Below are 20,000 nucleotides of genomic sequence, written 5' to 3'. Positions count from 1 at the left end.
GAATATTCCCAAATTATCCAACCTAAACTTTCCCAGCAGGTTTGCTCTTGTTCTCTCCCTCAAACTGTGAGAGAGGAGCAGCCCTAAAGCACAAATCCCACCTGGAATTTCAGCTGGGTAGCCCGGAAAGCCCAGGATCTCGTGGTTGGCTCTGGAATATTCTTGATCTGGTTGATGTGTTCGTTTGGTTTTTTGCTTTTTTGGGTTTTTTTTATCCAGAGGAAAAGAGGATTCAGGCATGGAATTCAGAGGAGTAATGGATTATCTGGAGACCTGAGAGGATGAATAGTCCTGAACAGATCAAATGTGGGAAACTGGGTGGTCTGAGCTCCAACTGCCACCAAGAGGAAGAAATATTTTCCATTTTGAGGAGAATGTGATGTGGCAGCAGTGGGAATATCTGGGGAGATGAGGGAGGAATGCACTTAGGGGAAAGGGATGGAAGCGGGAGGATGAAAAATGGGAGCAGGGTCAGGAGGGGGCCGTGGGGAGGACGAGGTTTTGTTGGAGGAACCTTTCATGAGAGAGTCCCTGACTGCTGGGGCAGCCCTGGCTCAGGAGAGGGAAGCTGGGGAGCAGTGCTGTGAGGGGATGGGTTTGGTCACTCCGGCAGGTCCCTGGGCCATAAATTTGGGGGAAACTGTTAAAATGCGACTCGGATTCTGTGATTTTCTTTTTTGGGAATGGTTTCAAAGGCCTTTGCTGCTCCTTCCCTTCCTGCTGCAGTTCCCTTTGTTGGGTTGGAACGAGGAGGTGGCACCCAAAACCTTCTGAGGCTGAGGAGAAGGCAGCCCAGGGTGGGGGGCAGGTTCTTGTGGGACCCTCCTGTGCCATCTCCAGCCCAGCTCCGCTCACTTCTGCTTCTCCCACCCGTGGGAAGCACATCTTTCCTCTGGAAGAGATTCCAAAGGAACTTTAACTTTCAGAGGCTGTGGTGAAGCTGCTCCAGGTGCTTCACCCTCCTCCGAGCCGTGGGTAAAACCAGGATGGAGACCCGGCCTGGGGTTTGTCCCTGTGGGAAGGAGCTGAGGAGAGGGGCTGGGAATTTTGGCTCCTGAGCCCCAGGACCTGGGGGGCTCCCCCATCCTGGGCTGCTCCTGAGGAGCTGCTGGGGAAAAATCCCCCTGGGAATGGGTGGGAGCTGCTGGAGAGAGCCTGGAGCTGCTGCAGGGCTGGAGCCAGGCTGGGAGAGCTGGGAATGTTCCCATGGAGAAGGGAAAAATCCAGGGAATCCTCAGAGTCCCTAAAGGGGCTCCAGGAGAGCTGGAGAGGGACTGGGGACAAGGGACAGAGGGACAGGAGCCAGGGAATGGCTGCCACTGGGAAAGGGGAGATTGGGCTGGGATCTGGGCAAGGAATTGCTGGCTGGGAGGGTGGGCAGGGGCTGGGCTGGAATTCCCAGATTTGCTGGGGCTGCCCCTGGATCCCTGGCAGTGTCCAAGGCCAGGCTGGATCCAGCTGGGACAGTGGGAGCTGTCCCTGCCATGGATGGGGTGGAATGAGGTGACCTTTCAGGTCCTTTCCCACCCAAACCAGTCTGGAATTCTGTGGAATTGGGTTGGACACGGCCATGGTGGGACACTGGAAGTGCAGCCGGGACAAGGTGTCCTTGTCCTTTCCTTCCTGGAGGAAAGTGTGGACGAGCAGGCAGGGTCCTGGAGCTGGGGGATCCCGAGGGATCAGACCCAGCTCTGCCTGGACTTGGTGCAGTTTTAGCAGAAACCTCCAAAATCTGCTCTTCACACCGGGCTGAGCCTCCTGCCCCCAGGAGCTGCTCTCGGAGAGTCCAACGAGTCCCTGAGGCCACCACAAAACACTGGGGAAACGGCAGCTCCTGCCAGTGCAGGGATGAATTAATTACTCATTAATCACTCCTTAATTACTCATTAATTACTCATTAATTACTCATTAATCCAGGGGATGGTGTGCCATGAACCAGGGGTTTGGTGTCTGAGTGTCCAGCCACGGTGGTGGCTCAGCCTCCCCGTGCTCCTGCCTTGGATGGTGCCACCCTCTCATTTATTAAATAAATGGTTTAAAATCACCTTTGGTTCTAAAGTGGCCCCAGATTCAATCATTTGAGTCACTCCCTCCAGCTGAAGGAGTGGCTGAGGTGTCACAGGTGCCACCAGGGCTGGCTTGGTGAGGATGGAGATGATCAGGGGGGGTTTGGAGAGCCAGGGCCCAGCAGAATTGGATAAATCCCTTGGGTTTTGTCTCTCACTGGGGGGTGGGAGTGGGACAATCCCTTTTTCCTTGGTTTTCCTGTGGTGGAGAGGACCTGGACAACACCAGGGTCCTGAGGATCACCAAGCTCAGGCCTGGAGAGGGGCTCAGAGGGAGGTGGCTGCTCCCTGCTGGGAATTTATCACTTTTTAACTCCTGGCAGCACCCAGTTTTATCTCTTGGCTGGATGAAATTGTAATAATCCTCCTCTCTCTGGGCCTCACCTGTAGATCCCTGGTTTCTGCCTCGGGATCCTTCCCCTTCCTGAGGGAAGCAGCTTTTGGGAGCCTTGGGAACACCTGACAGGGAAATGTTGATTCACAGTTCCTGGCTCTAAAATCTCCCTTAAAACACCAAATTTCTGGTAGATTCCAGTTGGTCCTGAGCCTGATTACAGGGGAAGAGCTGGGATTTGGGATCCAGATTTGCCAGGGCGGCCGGGTGTGCCCAGCATGGATCAGGAGCTGCTCATCCTGAGCCCCCCTGAGACTCAGCCAGGACAAGAAGCAGAATTCCAGGACAAAATTCCAGGACAAAATCCACATTTAGAGTCCCCACACCCCTTTGCAGTGCACTGCACAGAGGCAAGGAAGCTCTGGGGATGGATTTGAGCACCTGAGAAGGTTCTGGGGATGGATTTGAGCACCTGAGAAGGTTCTGGGGATGGATTTGAGCACCTGAGAAGGTTCTGGGGATGGATTTGAGCACCTGAGAAGGTTTTGGGGGTGGATTTGAGCACCTGAGAAGGTTTTTTGGATGGATTTTTTTCACCTAAGGAAGTTTTGGGGATGGATTTTTCTGCCTAAGGAGGTTTTGGGGATGGATTTTAGGATCTTAAAAGGTTTTGGGGATGGATTTGAGCTCCTAAGATTTTTGGGGATGGATTTTTCTACCTCAGAAGGTTTTGGGGATGGATTTTTCTGCCTAAGAAGATTTTTGGGGATGGATTTTTGCACGTAAGGAAGTTTCAGGGATGGATTTTAGGATCTTTAGGTATTGGGGATGAATTTGAGCACCTAAGAGATTTTTTTTTGATGGATTTTAGCACCCATAAAGGTTTTTTGGGTGGATTTTGACACCTTTGGGAAGGGTAGAATTAGGTGGGAGAGCTCTGGGCGGATTCCTGGAGCCTGGAGCTGCCCTTGGAGAACACCAGGAGCAAGTCAGGCTCTGGCTCCTCACAAGCCCCTGGCAGCTGAGGGCATCCCGAGGCAGCCTGGTTGTGTAATGCCACAACAGCTGGAGAATCATTAAATTACCATCAGGTTTTGCTTTTAATTAATTTATTTTCTGGAGAGGAGCAGGTTGACAGCTGGTGCCTCGCTCAGGTGATATTTGTTGTTGCATGTTGTTTGTTTTGTGAATTCCAAATGAGGCTGAGTTGGGTTTTTTTGGTTTGGTTTTTATTTTTTTTTCCCCCCCCTCTCCTCTCCCCTGGCTCCCAAGAGTTCAAAGCAAGACGTTGTCCCTTCCCTGAGATGTTTGTGATGCAGTTTCAGACAGAAAACAGGGAGGGTGTGGAGGAGGGAGGATGGGCAGGGATGAAACATCCAGGCTGGATGGCCCTGGGGTGGGTGGGGGTGCTGGGCTGGGAGCAAAACTCATCCCAGAGGGGCCAGCCCGGGGGGGATGGCCATGGAATGGGGTCAGCTCTGGGCACAGGGATCCTCCGGGCGCTCAGGGCCACGGCAAGGTGGGGAATGAGCTCAGAGTTTGTCTCTGCCAGTGCTACGGGGTGGTCTTGAGGTGGATGGGCCCCAAACACATCCTGGAATGCTGTGCCCCAAACACATCCTGGAATTCTGTACCCCAAAACACATCCTGGAATGCTATACACAAAACCATTCTGGAATTCTGCACCCCAAACACCTCCTGGAATTCTGTACCCCAAACACATCCTGGAGTTCTGTACCCCAAACACCTCCTGGAGCTCACAGAATCCCGGGAGGGCTGGGTTGGAGGGACCTTTACGGCCCATCCATGGATAGGGAATCCTCAGCCGTCCCAGGGCGCTCCAAGCCCTGTCCCAGCTGCCTTCCCTTCCCTTCCCTTCCCTTCCCTTCCCTTCCCTTCCCTTCCCTTCCCTTCCCTTCCCTTCCCTTCCCTCCCTTCCCTTCCCTTCCCTTCCCTTCCCTTCCCTTCCCTTCCCTTCCCTTCTCCTTCCCTTCCCTTCCCTTCCTCCCTTCCTTCCCGTCATCCCTTCCCTTCCCTCCCTTCCCTTCCCTTCCTCCTTCCCGTCCCTTCCCTTCCCTTCCCTTCCCTTCCCTTCCCTTCCCAACCTTCCCAAACCTTCCCTTCCCTTCCCTTCCCAAACCTTCCCAACCTTCCCAAACCTTCCCAAAACCGTCCCAAACCATGCCCAAACCTTCCCAAACCTTCCCAAACCTTCCCAAACCTTCCCCAAACCTTCCCTTCCCAAACCTTCCCAAACCTTCCCAAACCTTCCCAAACCTTCTCTTCCCAAACCTTCCCTTCCCAAACCTTCCCAAACCTTCCCAAACCTTCCCAAACTTTCCCAAACCTTCCCTTCCCCTCTTGGTGTCTGTGCTGTCTTTGGTCCCTCATTCTCTGTGCTGACTCCACCCCTGGATGTTTCATGGAGCAAGAAATCCAGCATTGGTCCAGACTGGGGTTCAGGAAGCAGCTGGACACATCCCTGGGGATCCCAGGAACTGGGCATGGAATGTTCCAGTGCCCGAGCACTCGGGGTGGGACTCGGTGTGTTCAGATCAACTCTTTGTGCTCTGATACTTGAGTGGAATCTGGGAGGAAAATTCCACATTTGGACACAAGGTTGGACATGGAATGTGCCAGCTGGGGGTGGTGGCAGTGCCAGGGCAGGGCAGTGTCCTTGTCCCCTGTGCTGGCACTGCTGGGACAGCTCTGGAGAGCCCTGGAGGGGCTGGAGCAGGGCCAGGGCAGGGACAGAGCTGGGACAGGGCTGGAGAATCCCTGAGGAGCTGGGCAGGGGCTGGAGAATCCCTGAGGGAGCTGGGCAGGGGCTGGAGAATCCCTGAGGGAGCTGGGCAGGGGCTGGAGAATCCCTGAGGGAGCTGGGCAGGGGCTGGAGAATCCCTGAGGGAGCTGGGCAGGGGCTGGAGAATCCCTGAGGGAGCTGGGCAGGGGCTGGAGAATCCCTGAGGGAGCTGGGCAGGGGCTGGAGAATCCCTGAGGGAGCTGGGCAGGGGCTGGAGAATCCCTGAGGAGCTGGGCAGGGGCTCAGCCTGGAGCAGAGGAGGCTCAGGGGGACCTTGTGGCTCTGCACAGCTCCTGCCAGGAGGGGACAGCCGGGGGGTCGGGCTGTGCTCCAGGGAACAGGGACAGGAGCAGAGGGAACGGCCCCAGGGGAGGGTCTGGGTGGGCATCCCAGGAATTTCTCCATGGAAAGGGGGCTCAGGCCCTGGCAGTGCCCAGGGAGGTTTGGAGTGCCCATCCCTGGGGGATTCCCAGCCCTGTGGCTGTGACACTCGGGGACAGGGGCCGTGGTGGCCCTGGCTGTGCTGGGCATGGTTGGACTCCCAGATCTCAGAGGGCTTTTCCAAGCTCAGCGATTCCATGATTTACATTCCCAGTGACCTCTTCCTGCACATCCTCAGGGTTGTAATGACCCTTTCCTGTTTTCCAGGGGGCCCGGGAGACCTTTGAGAGCTACTACAGGAAGCAGAGGAGAAAACAAGCGCGGCTGGTGCTGCAGCCTCCCTCCAACATGGTCAGTCTGTCCTGGAGCCCCATCCCCAATTCCCAGGGGCTCCTGCTGCCCCTGGCTCATCCCTCACCCCCCCCTGGCCCTCGGCCACCCGGCTTTTAACCTCTGCTCCCTCTCTCTTTGTTGCAGCACGAAACTTTAGATGGCTACAGGAAGTATTTCAATCAAATTGTAGGGTAGGTGTTCCTTTTATACACGGCCCTGCTAAAAATGGGTGGCCTGGAGCCCAAGGAAAGCAGGAGAGGAGGGAATGTTGGTATTTTTGGTGCTCCCCAAAGCCAAAACAGGACCAAAAAAAAAAAAAAAAAAAAAAAAAAAAAAAAAGAGGTGGTTCGTGCTTTTTGAGCGTTGTAAAGTGAATTTTATCCGCTCTGCTGTGTCGCTGGGGGGGAGCGGGGAGGGACCTGCCGGCTCCTGTAAAACTCTGGGAATTTCTGGGAATTTCTGGGATTTTTCTATGAATTTCTGGGATTTTCTATGAATTTCTAGGAATTTTTATGAATTTCAGGGAATTTCTATGAATTTCTGAGCTTTTTTTATGAATTTATGAATTTTTATGAATTTCAGGGAGTTTCTGAGCTTTCTAGGAATTCTAGGAATTTTATGAATTCAGGGAATTTCTGGGAATTTCTGAGCTTTCTATGAGTTTTATGAATTTTTATGAATTTCTGGGAATTTCTGGGAATTTCTGAGCTTTTCAATGATTTTCTAGGAATTTTTATGAATTTCAGGGAATTTCTGAGCTTTTCTAGGAATTTTTATGAATTTCAGGGAATTTCTGGGAATTTCTGAGCTTTTCTAGGAATTTCTAGGAATTCAGGAATTTTATGAATTTCAGGGAATTTCTGTGAATTTCAGGGAGTTTCTTGGATTTTCTATGAATTTTTATGAATTTCTGGGAATTCTGAGCTTTTCTATGATTTTCTAGGAATTTTTATGAATTCTGGGAATTTCTATGAATTTCTGAGCTTTTTATGAATATTATAATAATTTTTATGAATTTCAGGGAGTTTCTGGGATTTTCTAGGAATTTTTATGAATTTCTGGGAATTTCTGAGCTATTCTAGGAATTTTCTATGAATTTTTATGAATTTCTGGGAATTTCTGGGAATTTCTGGGAATTTCTGAGCTTTTCTAGGAATTTCTAGGAATTTCTAGGAATTTTTATGAATTTCAGGGAATTTCTGTGAATTTCAGGGAGTTTCTGGGATTCTCTAGGAATTTCTATGAATTTCTGGGAATTTCTGAGCTTTTCTATGATTTTCTAGGAATTTTTATGAATTTCAGGGAAATTCTGAGCTTTTCTCTGAATTTTTAGGAATTATTATGAGTTTCAGGGAGTTTCTGGGATTTTCTATGAATTTCTAGGAATTATTATGAATTTCTAAGGATTTCTGGGAATTTCAGGGATTCCCTATGAATTTCTAGGAATTTTTAGGACTTTCAGGGAATTTCTGTGAATTTGGTTTGTTGTTTCTTCAGCTAATAATGAGAATAATTTCAATTCCTCACTGCAACCCCCCCAAATTCCACGTGTGCTGCTCCCCTCCCTGGGTTTCCTTGGGAAAAACCACCTGGAAATCCCTGTGCCACCATGGAAAATCCCCACTCTCACCCTCATTCCCTGGAAAACACTTTGATTTTTCTTATTTTGGAGCAGCAGAGTTGATCTCCAGCTGGAGATGGGAGCAAATGGAGTGTCTGGAAATTCGGGAGCACGTGGTGGGAGAGAGGATTTGCCCTGCAGTTCCAACATTTTTCCTTGTACTTAAAACAGTTTTCCTTGCAGATAAAGCACTTTTCCCTGCAGGTAAAGGATTTTCCCTGTAGATAAAGGATTTTCCCTGCAGATAAAGGAGTTTTCCCTGCAGATAAAAGATTTTCCCTGCAGGTAAAAGATTTTCCATGCAGATAAAGCAGTTTTCCCTGTATATAAAATGATTTTCCCTGCAGTTCCAGCAGTTTTCCTTGCAAATAAAGCAGTTTTCCCTGCAGTTCCAGCAGTTTTCCCTGCAGATAAAGTGTTTTTCTCTGCAGATAAAGGAGTTTTCCATGTAGATAAAATGTTTTTCCCTGCAGATAAAATGTTTTTCCCTGCAGATAAAGCAGTTTTCCCTGCAGTTCCAGCAGTTTTCCCTGCAGATAAAGTGTTTTTCCCTGCAGATAAAGCAGTTTTCCCTGTAGATAAAATGTTTTTCCCTGCAGAAAAAGCATTTTTCCCTGCAGATAAAGCATTTTTCCCTGCAGCCAGAGCGTTCCCCCAGCTGTGATGGGATTGCTGCTGGCTGCAGCCGAGCTCAGTCCGTGGTTCTTGTGGGAATAATGAGGTGGAGAGCCCGTGGAGAGGGAATTCTGCCCCTGTGTGCACTCAGAGTGGCACAGGGAAGGTTCCAGCTCCCTTCTCCAAGCAGTGACACCAAAACTGAGGGAATGAATCCCTTGGAGCTGCCTGGATGGGACAGACCCCACCCCAGAGCCCGTGGAGAGGGAATTCTGCCCCTGTCTGCACTCAGAGGGCACAGGGAAGGTTCCAGCTCCCTTCTCCAAGGCAGTGACACCAAAATTGAGGGAATGAATCCCTTGGAGGTGGCTGGATGGGACAGACCCCACCCCAGAGCCCGTGGGTGCCCCAGCCCCTCCGGGGATGCTCAGGAATGTCCTTTCCCCCCCGGGATGTGAAGTTTTGGTGGCGTTGCTGCATTCCAGGTTTTTCGTGGTGGAGGATCACATCCTGCACACCACGCAGGGCCTGGTGAACCGAGCCTACATTGATGAGCTGTGGGAGATGGCCCTGTCCAAAACCATCGCTGCCCTCAGGACCCACTCCGTGAGTAAAAGCCCAGCAGAGCTCAGCTGTTGCTTGACTGGCCTTGACGTGCTGCAATTCTGCCCTTTCCCCCCCCCTCAGGGTTCTTTGTTTTCCCTCTTTTCCAACGAGTGTTCAAAGGAATGACACGGACACGCCGATCTTTCTCTTCCTCTGGCTTTTTTAGCCTCTTGGCTCACTGCAGTTCCCTGCCAAACTCGACATTTTGAGGAGTAAAAACGGTGGTTTTGTGTTTTCGTCGTTATTTAATACAGAATTGTTGAGGAGAACCAGCAGAGGGAGTGGATTTGTCCCAAAAAACTTGGGGGGAAAAGCATATTTTTGGAAGAGCATGACCTGATACAGACTCAGAAAATCCCAGGGTGGTTTGGGTTGGAGAGGACCTTAGAGATCATCTTCATGATGGAAATGGGTTAAAAATGGGCTGGGAATGGGCTGGAAATTGGCTAAAAATGGGCTGAGAAATTGGCTAAAAATGGGCTGAGAAATGGGCTGGAAATTGGCTAAAAATGGGTTTGAAATGGGCTGGAAATGGGCTAAAAATGGGCTGAGAAATTGGCTAAAAATGGGCTGAGAAATGGGCTGGAAATTGGCTAAAAATGGGCTGAGAAATGGGCTGGAAAATAGCTAAAAATGGGCTGGAAATGGGCTAAAAATGGGCTAAAAATGGGCTGAGAAATGGGCTGGAAATTGGCTAAAAATGGGCTGAGAAATCGGCTAAAAATGGGCTAAAAATGGGCTGGAAAATGGCTAAAAATGGGCTGAAAATGGGCTGAGAAATGGGCTGGAAATTGGCTAAAAATGGGCTGAAAATGGGCTGAGAAATGGACTGGAAATTGGCTAAAAATGGGCTGAGAAATGGGCTGGAAATGGGCTGGAAATGGGCTGAAAAACCAAATCCAGAGGGGAGAACCCCAGGAGAGATCAAGGGTGAAAATATGGGAAGAGAAGGACACGGATCCCTGTGATGAACCTGGATCTCTGTGGGACCCCAGAAGGTTCCTGGTGTTCTCCCTCTCCATCCAGGTGACAGGAAAGTTGATTTTTCCCAAAAAACTGGGGGCTGGAGCATCTTTTTGACACACAGGACTGGAGAATCCCAGAGTGGTTTGGGTTGGAGGGGCCCTTAGAGATCATCTTGATCCCTTAAATTTCATGGCTGAAAAATGGGTTGGAATGGGCTGGAAATTGGCTAAGAAATGGGCTGGAAATGGGCTGGAAATGGGCTGGAAGTGGGCTAAAAATGGGCTAAAAATGGGCTGGAAGTGGGCTAAAAAATGGGCTGAGAAATGGGCTGGAAAATGGCTAAAAATGGGCTGAAAATGGGCTGAGAAATGGGCTGGAAAATGGGCTGAAAAATGGGCTGAGAAATGGGCTAAAAATGGGCTGGAAGTGGGCTAAAAATGGGCTGAAAAACCGAATCCAGAAGGGGAGAACCCCAGGAGAGATCAAGGGTGAAAATATGGGACGAGAAGGACACGGATCCCTGTGATGAACCTGGATCTGTGTGGGACCCCAGAAGGTTCCTGGTGCTCTCCCTCCCCATCCAGGTGACAGGACAATCTCCTCCTTCCCCCTGTGCTTCCAGGGGGGATAAACACCACTCCCCCAGCTGCAAACCTGTGTTTGTTTTTGTTTCACCTGGGATTTTCTCCCAGCTGGCAGCGGGAGGCTGAGGCAGGCCCAGCCAGGGGGGGTTTGGGTGTTTTTTGGTGTTCCCAGCTTTGTTGCCACGCGGGTTGTTTCAAGTGGTGCCAGAGGGAAGGCACGGAGTGGCTGCCAGGGGAGCCTTTCTCAGCCATCCCAAAACATTCCCCCATTTCCCAACCTCGTGGCCACCACCATTTATGTGCCCTGAGCACTCCCAGTCCAACCAGTGCCCTGCATCCCAAACTGGGAGCTGAGGGAGGGTCTCACCTTGCTGAGGCCATTGGGATCCTTCCGAGGCAGACAAATTTAAAATCCCTGGATTTTTCCTCCTGGCTGCAGACAGGGACATCTTTTAATCACTGGGGATGCTCCAGGGCATTATCTTTCTTCCTGACTCTCCTTTTTGGACAGGGAGATGGAAAACGTGTGTCTCCCAGTCCTTCCCTCTGATTAATGGAGCTGTTCCTGCTGGAGTTTCCAGCGAGCTTTAAATCCCACTCCCTTTCCAGCCTGGGATGGCTGAGTCTATATTTGGGCAGCCTCTGTCTCAGAGTTCACATTTTTCAGCCCAATTTTGGCTGCTCTTGGGAAGCCCAGAGGGGACTGGGGTGGCTCTGGGGACACTGAGCTGTGCCTGGGGGGTTTGGAGCAGGAGAAATCCCCGTGCTGGAGCTGGAACCCAGCGTGTTTTCCCTCAGCCTGGCTGAGATGCTTCATTACCATCAGACACAACACAGTAAATATTAAATGAGAGGCAAAGGAGAGGTAAATATTAAATGTCACCCCGTCCCACGGTGACAACGCCACGGGAGCCATCTCCCCTCGCTGCTCAGCGGCTCCTGGGCAGCTTTAGACACACCTCAGGTGTCTCTGGGGCAGCCCAGAGCCTTCTCCAGCCCCAGAGCAGAGCCTTAGCAGCCTTATCACCCTTATCAGCCCTATCAGCCTTATCAGCCTTAGCACCCTTATCAGCCTTATCACCCTTATCACCCCTATCAGCCTTATCAGCCCTATCAGCCTTATCAGCCTTATCAGCCTTATCACCCCTATCAGCCTTATCAGCCCTATCAGCCCTATCAGCCTTAGCACCCTTATCAGCCTTATCACCCTTATCACCCCTATCAGCCTTATCACCCTTATCACCCCTATCAGCCTTATCAGCCCTATCAGCCCTATCAGCCTTATCACCCTTATCACCCTTATCAGCCCCATCACCCTTATCATCCTTATCAGCCTTATCACCCTTATCACCCTTATCAGCCCTATCACCCTTATCACCCTTATCACCCTTATCAGCCCTATCACCCTTATCAGCCCTATCAGCCCTATCAGCCTTATCAGCCCCATCACCCTTATCATCCTTATCAGCCTTATCAGCCTTATCAGCCTTATCAGCCTTATCAGCCCTTATCACCCTATCAGCCCTATCAGCCCTATCAGCCTTATCAGCCCTGCCCCTGCCCCCCTCCTGGGCCGGGGGGTGAAGCTGCTGCTCCCGGGCCTGGGCAGGGTTTGTCGGTGCCCTGGTGGCACAGAGGGGCTCAGGGCAGGGTTTGTCGGAGCCCTGGTGGCACAGAGGGGCTCAGGGCAGGGTTTGTCGGTGCCCTGGTGGCACAGAGGGGCTCAGGGCAGGGTTTGTCAGTGCCCTGGTGGCACAGAGGGGCTCAGGGCAGGGTTTGTCAGTGCCCTGGTGGCACAGAGGGGCTCAGGGCAGGCTGGGGCAGTGCCCTGGTGGCACAGAGGGGCTCAGGGCAGGGTTTGTCGGTGCCCTGGTGGCACAGAGGGGCTCAGGGCAGGGTTTGTCAGTGCCCTGGTGACACAGAGGGGCTCAGGGCAGGGTTTGTCGGTGCCCTGGTGGCACAGAGGGGCTCAGGGCAGGCTGGGGCAGTGCCCTGGTGGCACAGAGGGGCTCAGGTCAGGCTGGGGCAGTGCCAGCACTCACAGCTGTGTTCTCCTCTCTGCCCTCCTCTCCAGTCCTACTGCTCCGACCCCAGCCTGGTGCTGGACCTGAAGAACCTCATCGTGCTCTTCGCCGACACCCTCCAGGTACGCGGGGCCTCGCTGCTGCCCCCGGGGCTCCAGCACGGCTTTGGTGCCTCAGCTGGGCTGGCCAAGCTCCTCCCTGGGCATTTCTGGCCGTGGATCACCTGAGGGACAGCCGGGTTTGGTCTGTGCCAGGACCAGGCTTGGCCACCCCAGCCAGCCCTGGGTGCTGCTCCCTGCTCAGGCACGCCCTGAGCCCCTCCAGCTGCGCCAGGGGTGGTGCTGGAGGAGGATTTGCCCCTGTTAAATACAGACAAGGATTGGCCCCAGCTGCCTGCTGGGGGCTTCATTCCCCTCCTGCTGCTCTGCAGGGCTACGGCTTCCCCGTGAACCAGCTCTTCGAGATGCTGCTGGAGATCCAGGACCAGTACAGCGAGACCCTGCTGAAGAAATGGGCTGGGGTCTTCAGGTGAGAGCTCCAGAGGAACCTCCTGGCACTGACACAGCAGGGCCTCCCTCCCTGAGGGGCTCTGACCCCTGCGTGGGAGTTACAGAGGGGGTAATTGCAGAATTATGGGATGGGTTGGGTGGGAAGGGACCTCAAAGCCCATCCAGGGCCACCCCTGCCATGGAGCTGCTGGAATAAATCCAGAGGAGACCCCAGAGCTTCTCAGGGCTGGGAGAGCTGGAAGTGTTCCTCTGGAGAAGGGAAAATTCCAAGGAATCCTCAGAGCCCCTGGAGGGGCTCCAGGAGAGCTGGAGAGGGACTGGGGACAAGGGACAGAGGGACAGGAGCCAGGGAATGGCTGCCACTGGGAAAGGGGAGATTGGGCTGGGATCTGGGCAAGGAATTGCTGGCTGGGAGGGTGGGCAGGGGCTGGGCTGGAATTCCCAGATTTGCTGGGGCTGCCCCTGGATCCCTGGCAGTGCCCAAGGCCAGGCTGGATCCACCTGGGACAGTGGGAGGTGTCCCTGCCATGGATGGGTGGCACTGGCTGGGATTTAGGTGTCCCTGCCATGGATGGGTGGCACTGGGTGGGATTTAGGTGTCCCTGCCATGGATGGGTGGCACTGGGTGGGATTTAGGTGTCCCTGCCATGGATGGGTGGCACTGGGTGGGATTTAGGTGTCCCTGAGCCGGGGGATGGGTGAGGGTGGCACTGGGTGGGATTTAGGTGTCCCTGCCATGGATGGGTGGCACTGGGTGGGATTTAGGTGTCCCTGCCATGGATGGGTGGCACTGGGTGGGATTTAGGGCCCCTTCCCACCCAAACCATTCCATGGTCCTGTGCCCTCACTCCATCACCGAGCTGTGGCTGCTTTGGGCTATCCCTGGCTGCTGCTGCAGGAATTTGGGATCACACCTTAGCCTGGCACCAGCCTCTGGGAATCTCCTGGCCCAGCAGGAAAACTTTCCCCTCCCAGTTGTGTCCCTAACCCTTCTTTTCTTCTCCCAGAACTATCCTTGACTCGGATAACTACAGCCCCATCCCGGTGTCAGATGAGGAAGTTTATAGGAAAATCGTTGGACAGTTCCCATTCCAGGATGCTGAACTTGAAAAGGTAAATCTTGGAATGGGGAGAAGGGGCTGGCCTGGCTGCTGGGGCAGGAGAGCCTCACACCCTTTGTGGGCACTGAAAGGATCAAAATAAACCCAAATCAACCCCCCAGTCCAAATAAACACTGAAAGAGAAAGGAAAACAATGGGAAAGGACAAATGTTCCTCCCATGGGATGCATTTCTCCTGGTGTGGATGAGGGAAGTGGGATTTGTGTTCCTCTCAGAGTGTTCTGTCTCACAGGTAGAAAAATCCACTTCCTCTGGCTTTTTATTCCCACTTTTTGGACCCTGGGATTGCCTCTGTTGGTTTTAGTCTCATATTTAGAGAGAAAGAGCCCAAAAATGTTTTAGTTCTTGGCCTTTGCACGAGGGTGTGCTTGGAAAACCAAGGTGTGTCCAGATGTCCCCTGAATCCCAAATCCTGCCTGGCCTCGTGCTCCACACCTGGCAGGCAGCAAATCCAGCCCTGGTGATCCCAGTCAGGGGCTCAGATTTTCTGGGTTCTGCCCCAAAATTCGGTCCTGGGGTTCAGCTGCTCCCTGCAGCTCCCAGCTCCGAGCGCTGGGGGGTAAATCTGGAAAAATTTGGTGTTGGGAAATCTGTTTGCTCCTGGTTTTTGGGCAGCACCTGGGGGTGGTGAGCAGGGAAACACCTGGTGCATGGTGGGGGAGGAATTCCAGGTGTTCCCAAGGAGAGGGAATGAGGGAATGGTCCCAAAGCCCTCCTGCTCCAGGTGTGATTATTGCTCTCCCCCTGGGCTGAAGTGCTGATAAAAGCCAGGATAAATCCCAGAGCTGCCTGGGAGAGCCCTCCCTGCTGTCCCTGCCCTCCCTCTGGAGCTGTTCTCCCCCTGTTTTCCAGCAACCCTTCCCAAAGAAGTTCCCCTTCTCGGAGTTTGTGCCCAAGGTTTACAGCCAGATCAAGGAGTTCATCTACGCCTGCCTCAAGTTCTCCGAGGACCTGCACCTCAGGTGGGCAGCCTGCCCTGAGAGAGCCCAGCTGAGTGAACAGCTGGATCCTCTCCCTTTGGATGGAGCCTGTCCGGGCTGGAAGGGGCTCTGGAGCACTGGGATTTTGGCTGGACACCTCTGCTCCCGTGGGGGGAGATCCCAGGATGGTTTGGGTTGGGAGGAACCTTGGGGATCATCTCCAAAGCCATCACAGGGACACCTTCCACGGTGCTCCAAGCCTGGCCTTGGACACTTGCAGGGAATCCCAGACTCCCAGGACAATCCCAGCTGGGGCTGTTCCCTCTGAGATGTTTCTGTGTTGTTCCAGGAAGGAAGGAATGAGCGGGGGTGTCTGGAGAGGGGCGGTGGTGGCCACTGTCACCAAGGCCTGCTGGGACATCTCTGATCCCCCCCAGGCCTCCCCTCGCTGCTCCCCAGGGAATGGGAATCCCGTGGTTCCATGGAAGTGTTGTCAGGAAGCCTCTGAGGGTTGGATTTTTTGGTCAGGAACGAGTTTCAGCTGCTGGTTTCGTGCTTTTGTTTTTCTTGTTTCTTCGGGGAGTTTATATACAAATAATGCGATTTTTTTTTTTTTTTTTTTTTTAAAAAGCCTGCAAAATATTCCATGTGTTTACCCTCCCTGCTCCATCCCGGGGTGCTTTGATGCTCGTTTCACCCATGTGTACGTGTGTGAGACTGGAAACCAGCAGGGTCTGCCAGGAACTGCGGGCTGGGGCTTTGCCTGTGCATCAGCAGCTTGGGAGAGGCTTAGAAATGCAGGACAAGAGTTTGGCTGGAGGGATTCATCCTCCTTCCCTTCCCTGGGCAAACACGAGGCTGGATTGGGCTGGGGGGAGTTCCACCTCCTTGGGAGCTTCATATCCTGGCCATGGCCTGACCCTGGAGCTGCTGGAGAGAGCCCAGAGGAGGCCCCGGACCTGCTGCAGGGCTGGAGCCAGGCTGGGAGAGCTGGGAATGTTCCCCTGGAGAAGGGAAAAATCCAGGGAATCCTCAGAGTCGCTGAAGGGGCTCCAGGAGAGCTGGAGAGGGACTGGGGACAAGGGACAGAGGGACAGGAGCCAGGGAATGGCTCCCACTGGGAAAGGGGAGATTGGGCTGGGATCTGGGCAAGGAATTGCTGGCTGGGAGGGTGGGCAGGGGCTGGGCTGGAATTCCCAGATTTGCTGGGGCTGCCCCTGGATCCCTGGCAGTGCCCAAGGCCAGGCTTGGATCCACCTGGGACAGTGGGAGGTGTCCCTGGAGTTGGATCCCACATGGATTTAAGGTCCCTCCCATCCCAACCCATCCCATGCCAGCCCCGTGGCTGCTGGGGCAGCTCTGGGAGCTCAGTGCCCACTCTGGTGCCTGCCCCAGGCTCTCCAGGACTTTCCTGCTCTCCTTGGAGTCCCTGTCCCTGCGGGTTGCTCTGGGAGCTCAGCAGTTTCTCCCCCACCTTCCACCTCCTCCTGGCACTGGTGGCAGCTTCTCCTGCTGCTGGTGGCTCCCAGGGCCCTCACCCGGGCTCCCCGTGGCCCCTCTCCCTTCCCAGAGCCCCTTCCCCGTGGCTGCTGCTCCCCAGCCCTTCCCAAGGCCGGGATGATTGGCTCTGGCAGCCCAGGGAGCAGAGGTGTCCCCGTGGGTCCCTCCTGGGGCTGTCTTTGGACCCATCATTAAAATTCCTTTCCACATTGGATTTTCCAGCCCTTTCGGAGCAGCACTGGGGAGGGGGGAGGGGAGCCCCTCTCCAGCTCTCGGAGCCAAACATTTGGAATATTTCTCTGCAAACCCCTGTTGACACTTTCTTCATTTCACCCTGACAGCTTGAATTAGGTTTTATTAGGAAGCTTGGCTACAAAGCCGGCAGCCAGTTCCCTTTTTCTCTTCCCTTTCTTTTTTTTTTTCCCCCGGCCCTGTCATTTAGGGAGCACCCCGGAGTGCTGGGGGTCAGCCCGTCACTCACAGGGGCCTGGAGGTCACCACAGCTGCCACAGGATCCGGGACAGGAGCTGTCATTATCCCAGACAAGTTCCCTCCAAGCCTTTTCCTGCACGGCACAGCCCCTGGCAGAGCGGGGAGCTCCCATTTGATGGGTTTTTTCCTCCCCCCACCCCCTAATTATTTTGGTAAAGCAGCTCCTCGGATTTGTTGGGTGGGAGGGTTCTCCTTGATGTGGGAGTTGTTGCACTTGAGGAAAGTTTGGAGCTCCGGGTGGGTTTGCAGGGCTTGGGATTTTTGTTACTGGCGCTATTAACTGGGTCAGAGCAGGAAAACTTCCTTTATCTCCTCAGTGCTTTTGTCTTTTTGCAAGCTGAGCTCATCAGGTTGTCTTTAGAGGTACCCTCTTGCTTTTTCCAGTGGAATTTCCCACTGGAAATAGGGAGTGTCTCGGGAAAACAGTGGGTGCAGGGGTGATCAGCTCTGATCCACCCCAGCTTGGGTTTGGGCTTTGGGGTTTTTTGCAAACAAAGCTCCAATCCTGGAAGAACTCGGGATACAAACTGCAGGGACACCTCCCAATATCCCAGGCTGCTCCAAGCCCAGTGTCCAGCCTGGCCTTGGGCACTGCCAGGGATCCAGAGGCAGCCACAGCAAATCTGGGAATTCCACTCCAGTGCCTCCCCGCCCTCCCAGCCAGGAATTCCTTCCCGAGATCCCACCCAGCCCATTCCCACCAACACCCCCCCCACCTTTCTCCCGGGATAACTTCAAGGTTGGCCTTTGTTTCCCACGTCAATCCCAGCTCTGTGGCCTGGCCCCTCTGTCAGGTGGAGCAGGAGAAGGAGCCAAAGGTCAGGGGCTCGATTTACCAGGAGGATCAGAGCAACTTCCCAGCCTTCCCCTTGGGAATTCCCTCTCCTGCCCTTCCTGCAGGAGACAATTCCCACTGCTGTCAGGGCTAATCCAGAGCCAAGCACAGATCCAAGGAGCCTCTGGCAGGGGGGGGTTGGCAAAACCTCCTGGAGAAAGGAGAGGTGGCACCGTGAGCACCTGGGAGGGGCTGAACCCCCAAATTCCAGCGGTGCTGCTGCTCCAGACACCTGGGAAAGGGCAGGAATGGGGTGCAGGAGTTTCCAGTCTGGTGCTGCAGGGCTGGAGCCAGGCTGGGAATGTTCCCCTGGAAAAGGGAAGGCTCCAGGCAGAGCTCAGAGCCCCTGGCAGGGCCTGGAGGGGCTCCAGGAGAGCTGGAGAGGGACTGGGGACAAGGGACAGAGGGACAGGAGCCAGGGAATGGCTGCCACTGGGAAAGGGGAGATTGGGCTGGGATCTGGGCAAGGAATTGCTGGCTGGGAGGGTGGACAGGGGCTGGGCTGGAATTCCCAGAGAATCCCTGGATCCCTGGCAGTGCCCAAGTCCAGGTTGGACATTGGGGTTGGATCCACCTGGGACAGTGGGAGCTGTCCCTGCCATGGATGGGGTTGGGAATGGGATGGGATTTAAGGTCTCCTCCAACCCAAACCACTCTGGGATTCTGGGAGGTGGAGCTGTGCTGTGCTGAGGAGTCCCTGTGTGGAAATCCAGGGATCACTGGAAGTGTGTCCTTCCAAGCCCATTCCCTGTGACCCTCGCTCACTCCTGCAGTTTTTCCAGTTCCCTTCTGAGATCCCTTCCAACCCAGGCCATTCCGTGGTTCTGTGATTTTGTCTAAAAGCCCAGAAAGGAGCTGAGAGGGGAATTTTGGGGTGTTTGATTTGGGGTTTCACCACTGGGGCTGTTTTCCCTTGTACTGAGCATTCCAGCCCCAGTGCTGGGGGTTGGATTGAGCTGGTGCCATGGATGGCTCTTCCTTGGGCTGGACCAGCCCCTCCTGGATGGGAGGCTGAGGAATGTGGGATCTGCAGGTGTCAATTCACCTTTCCTCCTGGAACATGGATAAAAAGGCTTCAATTGTGGTATTTTTGGTGCATTTCAACCATCAGCTCCTGTGAGCCCTGCAGGGCTGCTCAGGGGTGAGCCAGGGCTGGTTGGGAAGGAGGATGAGGAGAATTCCCGGGGAGTTTCTTTCCAGGGAGCATCTTGCAAATCCCTCTTTAAATTTGACTTTGCAGCTCCACGGAAGTCGATGACATGATCAGAAAATCCACAAATCTGCTGCTGACCAGGACCCTGAGCAACTGTTTACAGAACGTCATCAAGAGGAAAAACGTTGGGCTGACGGAGGTGGGATGTGGATTCCCTTGGGAATGGCTTCCCTCTGCCAGAGGGCAGGGATGGTGGGATCTGGGCAAGGAATTGCTGGCTGGGAGGGTGGGCAGGGGCTGGGCTGGAATTCCCAGATTTGCTGTGGCTGCCTCTGGATCCCTGGCAGTGCCCAAGGCCAGGTTGGATCCACCTGGGATAGCAGCAGGTTTGGATTGGAATTAGATCATCTTTGAGGTCCCTTCCTGCATTGTGTGATTCCAGGGCAGGGTGACAGGAGGTCCCTTGGAATTCCTTAGAGCACTTCTAGAGGTGCTGGTTCGGAGCATTCCATGAAATATTTGCCTGGAAAAGTGCTCAGGGTTGTTGTACAAAGTGAGGAACTTCAGCCTGTGGGAAAGGGAAGAGGTTTCTCTGGTACTGGCTGTGAGTTTTGCTCTCTGCATTTTGGGCCTTGCTACAAACTTGTGTTAAAGTCAGAGGACTTCAGGGAGGACCAGAGGGGATCCAAGAGGGAATTGTGAGGGCATGGGAGAGCAATCCTCCTTTTCAGGTGAAGTTTGAGTGGATTCAGCGCATTGCTGCAGCACAAACCCTGATTCGGGGTTTTCTTTCTGTGGCTGATTTTTTTTTGGTACAAAATCAGGTTTCTGATGATTTTAATCCATGTAAATCTGCAGGTCCCCAGGACAGGTGGGACCTCTGGGTGTTAAACAAGGTGTTACTAATTAATTGCTGGTATTAACCCAGGAGTTACTAATTGTTTACTTAATGATTGCTGCCTTGCATTGTGTCACCCAGGGCTTCCCCTTCCCAACTTCTCATTTCTCCCAGACATCCCACAGCTCCTCTGGACACCCAGTTCCAGTTCTGCCCCTTTCCAGTGTCTCTTCTCCTTCCCCACGTCCAGGCTGAACCTCCCAAGGTGTTACCACCACCCTTCTGATGTCACCAGCACCC

General features: G+C 53.6%; 1 protein-coding gene across 2 annotated transcripts in view; it reads left to right on the top strand.

Moving 5' to 3' along the window:
* Window positions 1-20,000, top strand: part of EXOC6B (exocyst complex component 6B) — a 307,067-nt gene that overhangs the window by 180,950 nt on the left and 106,117 nt on the right. For both annotated transcript variants that reach the window (XM_050973380.1, XM_050973381.1), the window contains exons 9-16: window positions 5,852-5,935; window positions 6,062-6,108; window positions 8,639-8,759; window positions 12,384-12,455; window positions 12,764-12,861; window positions 13,850-13,955; window positions 14,815-14,924; window positions 18,950-19,061. In XM_050973380.1, coding sequence (XP_050829337.1) covers window positions 5,852-5,935; window positions 6,062-6,108; window positions 8,639-8,759; window positions 12,384-12,455; window positions 12,764-12,861; window positions 13,850-13,955; window positions 14,815-14,924; window positions 18,950-19,061 — 750 coding nt within the window. The remainder of the gene's footprint in view (window positions 1-5,851; window positions 5,936-6,061; window positions 6,109-8,638; window positions 8,760-12,383; window positions 12,456-12,763; window positions 12,862-13,849; window positions 13,956-14,814; window positions 14,925-18,949; window positions 19,062-20,000) is intronic.

The sequence above is a fragment of the Serinus canaria genome, chromosome 4 (assembly GCF_022539315.1).
Source record: "Serinus canaria isolate serCan28SL12 chromosome 4, serCan2020, whole genome shotgun sequence".
NCBI lineage: Eukaryota > Metazoa > Chordata > Aves > Passeriformes > Fringillidae > Serinus > Serinus canaria.
This window is presented reverse-complemented; position numbering and strand designations above follow the sequence as displayed.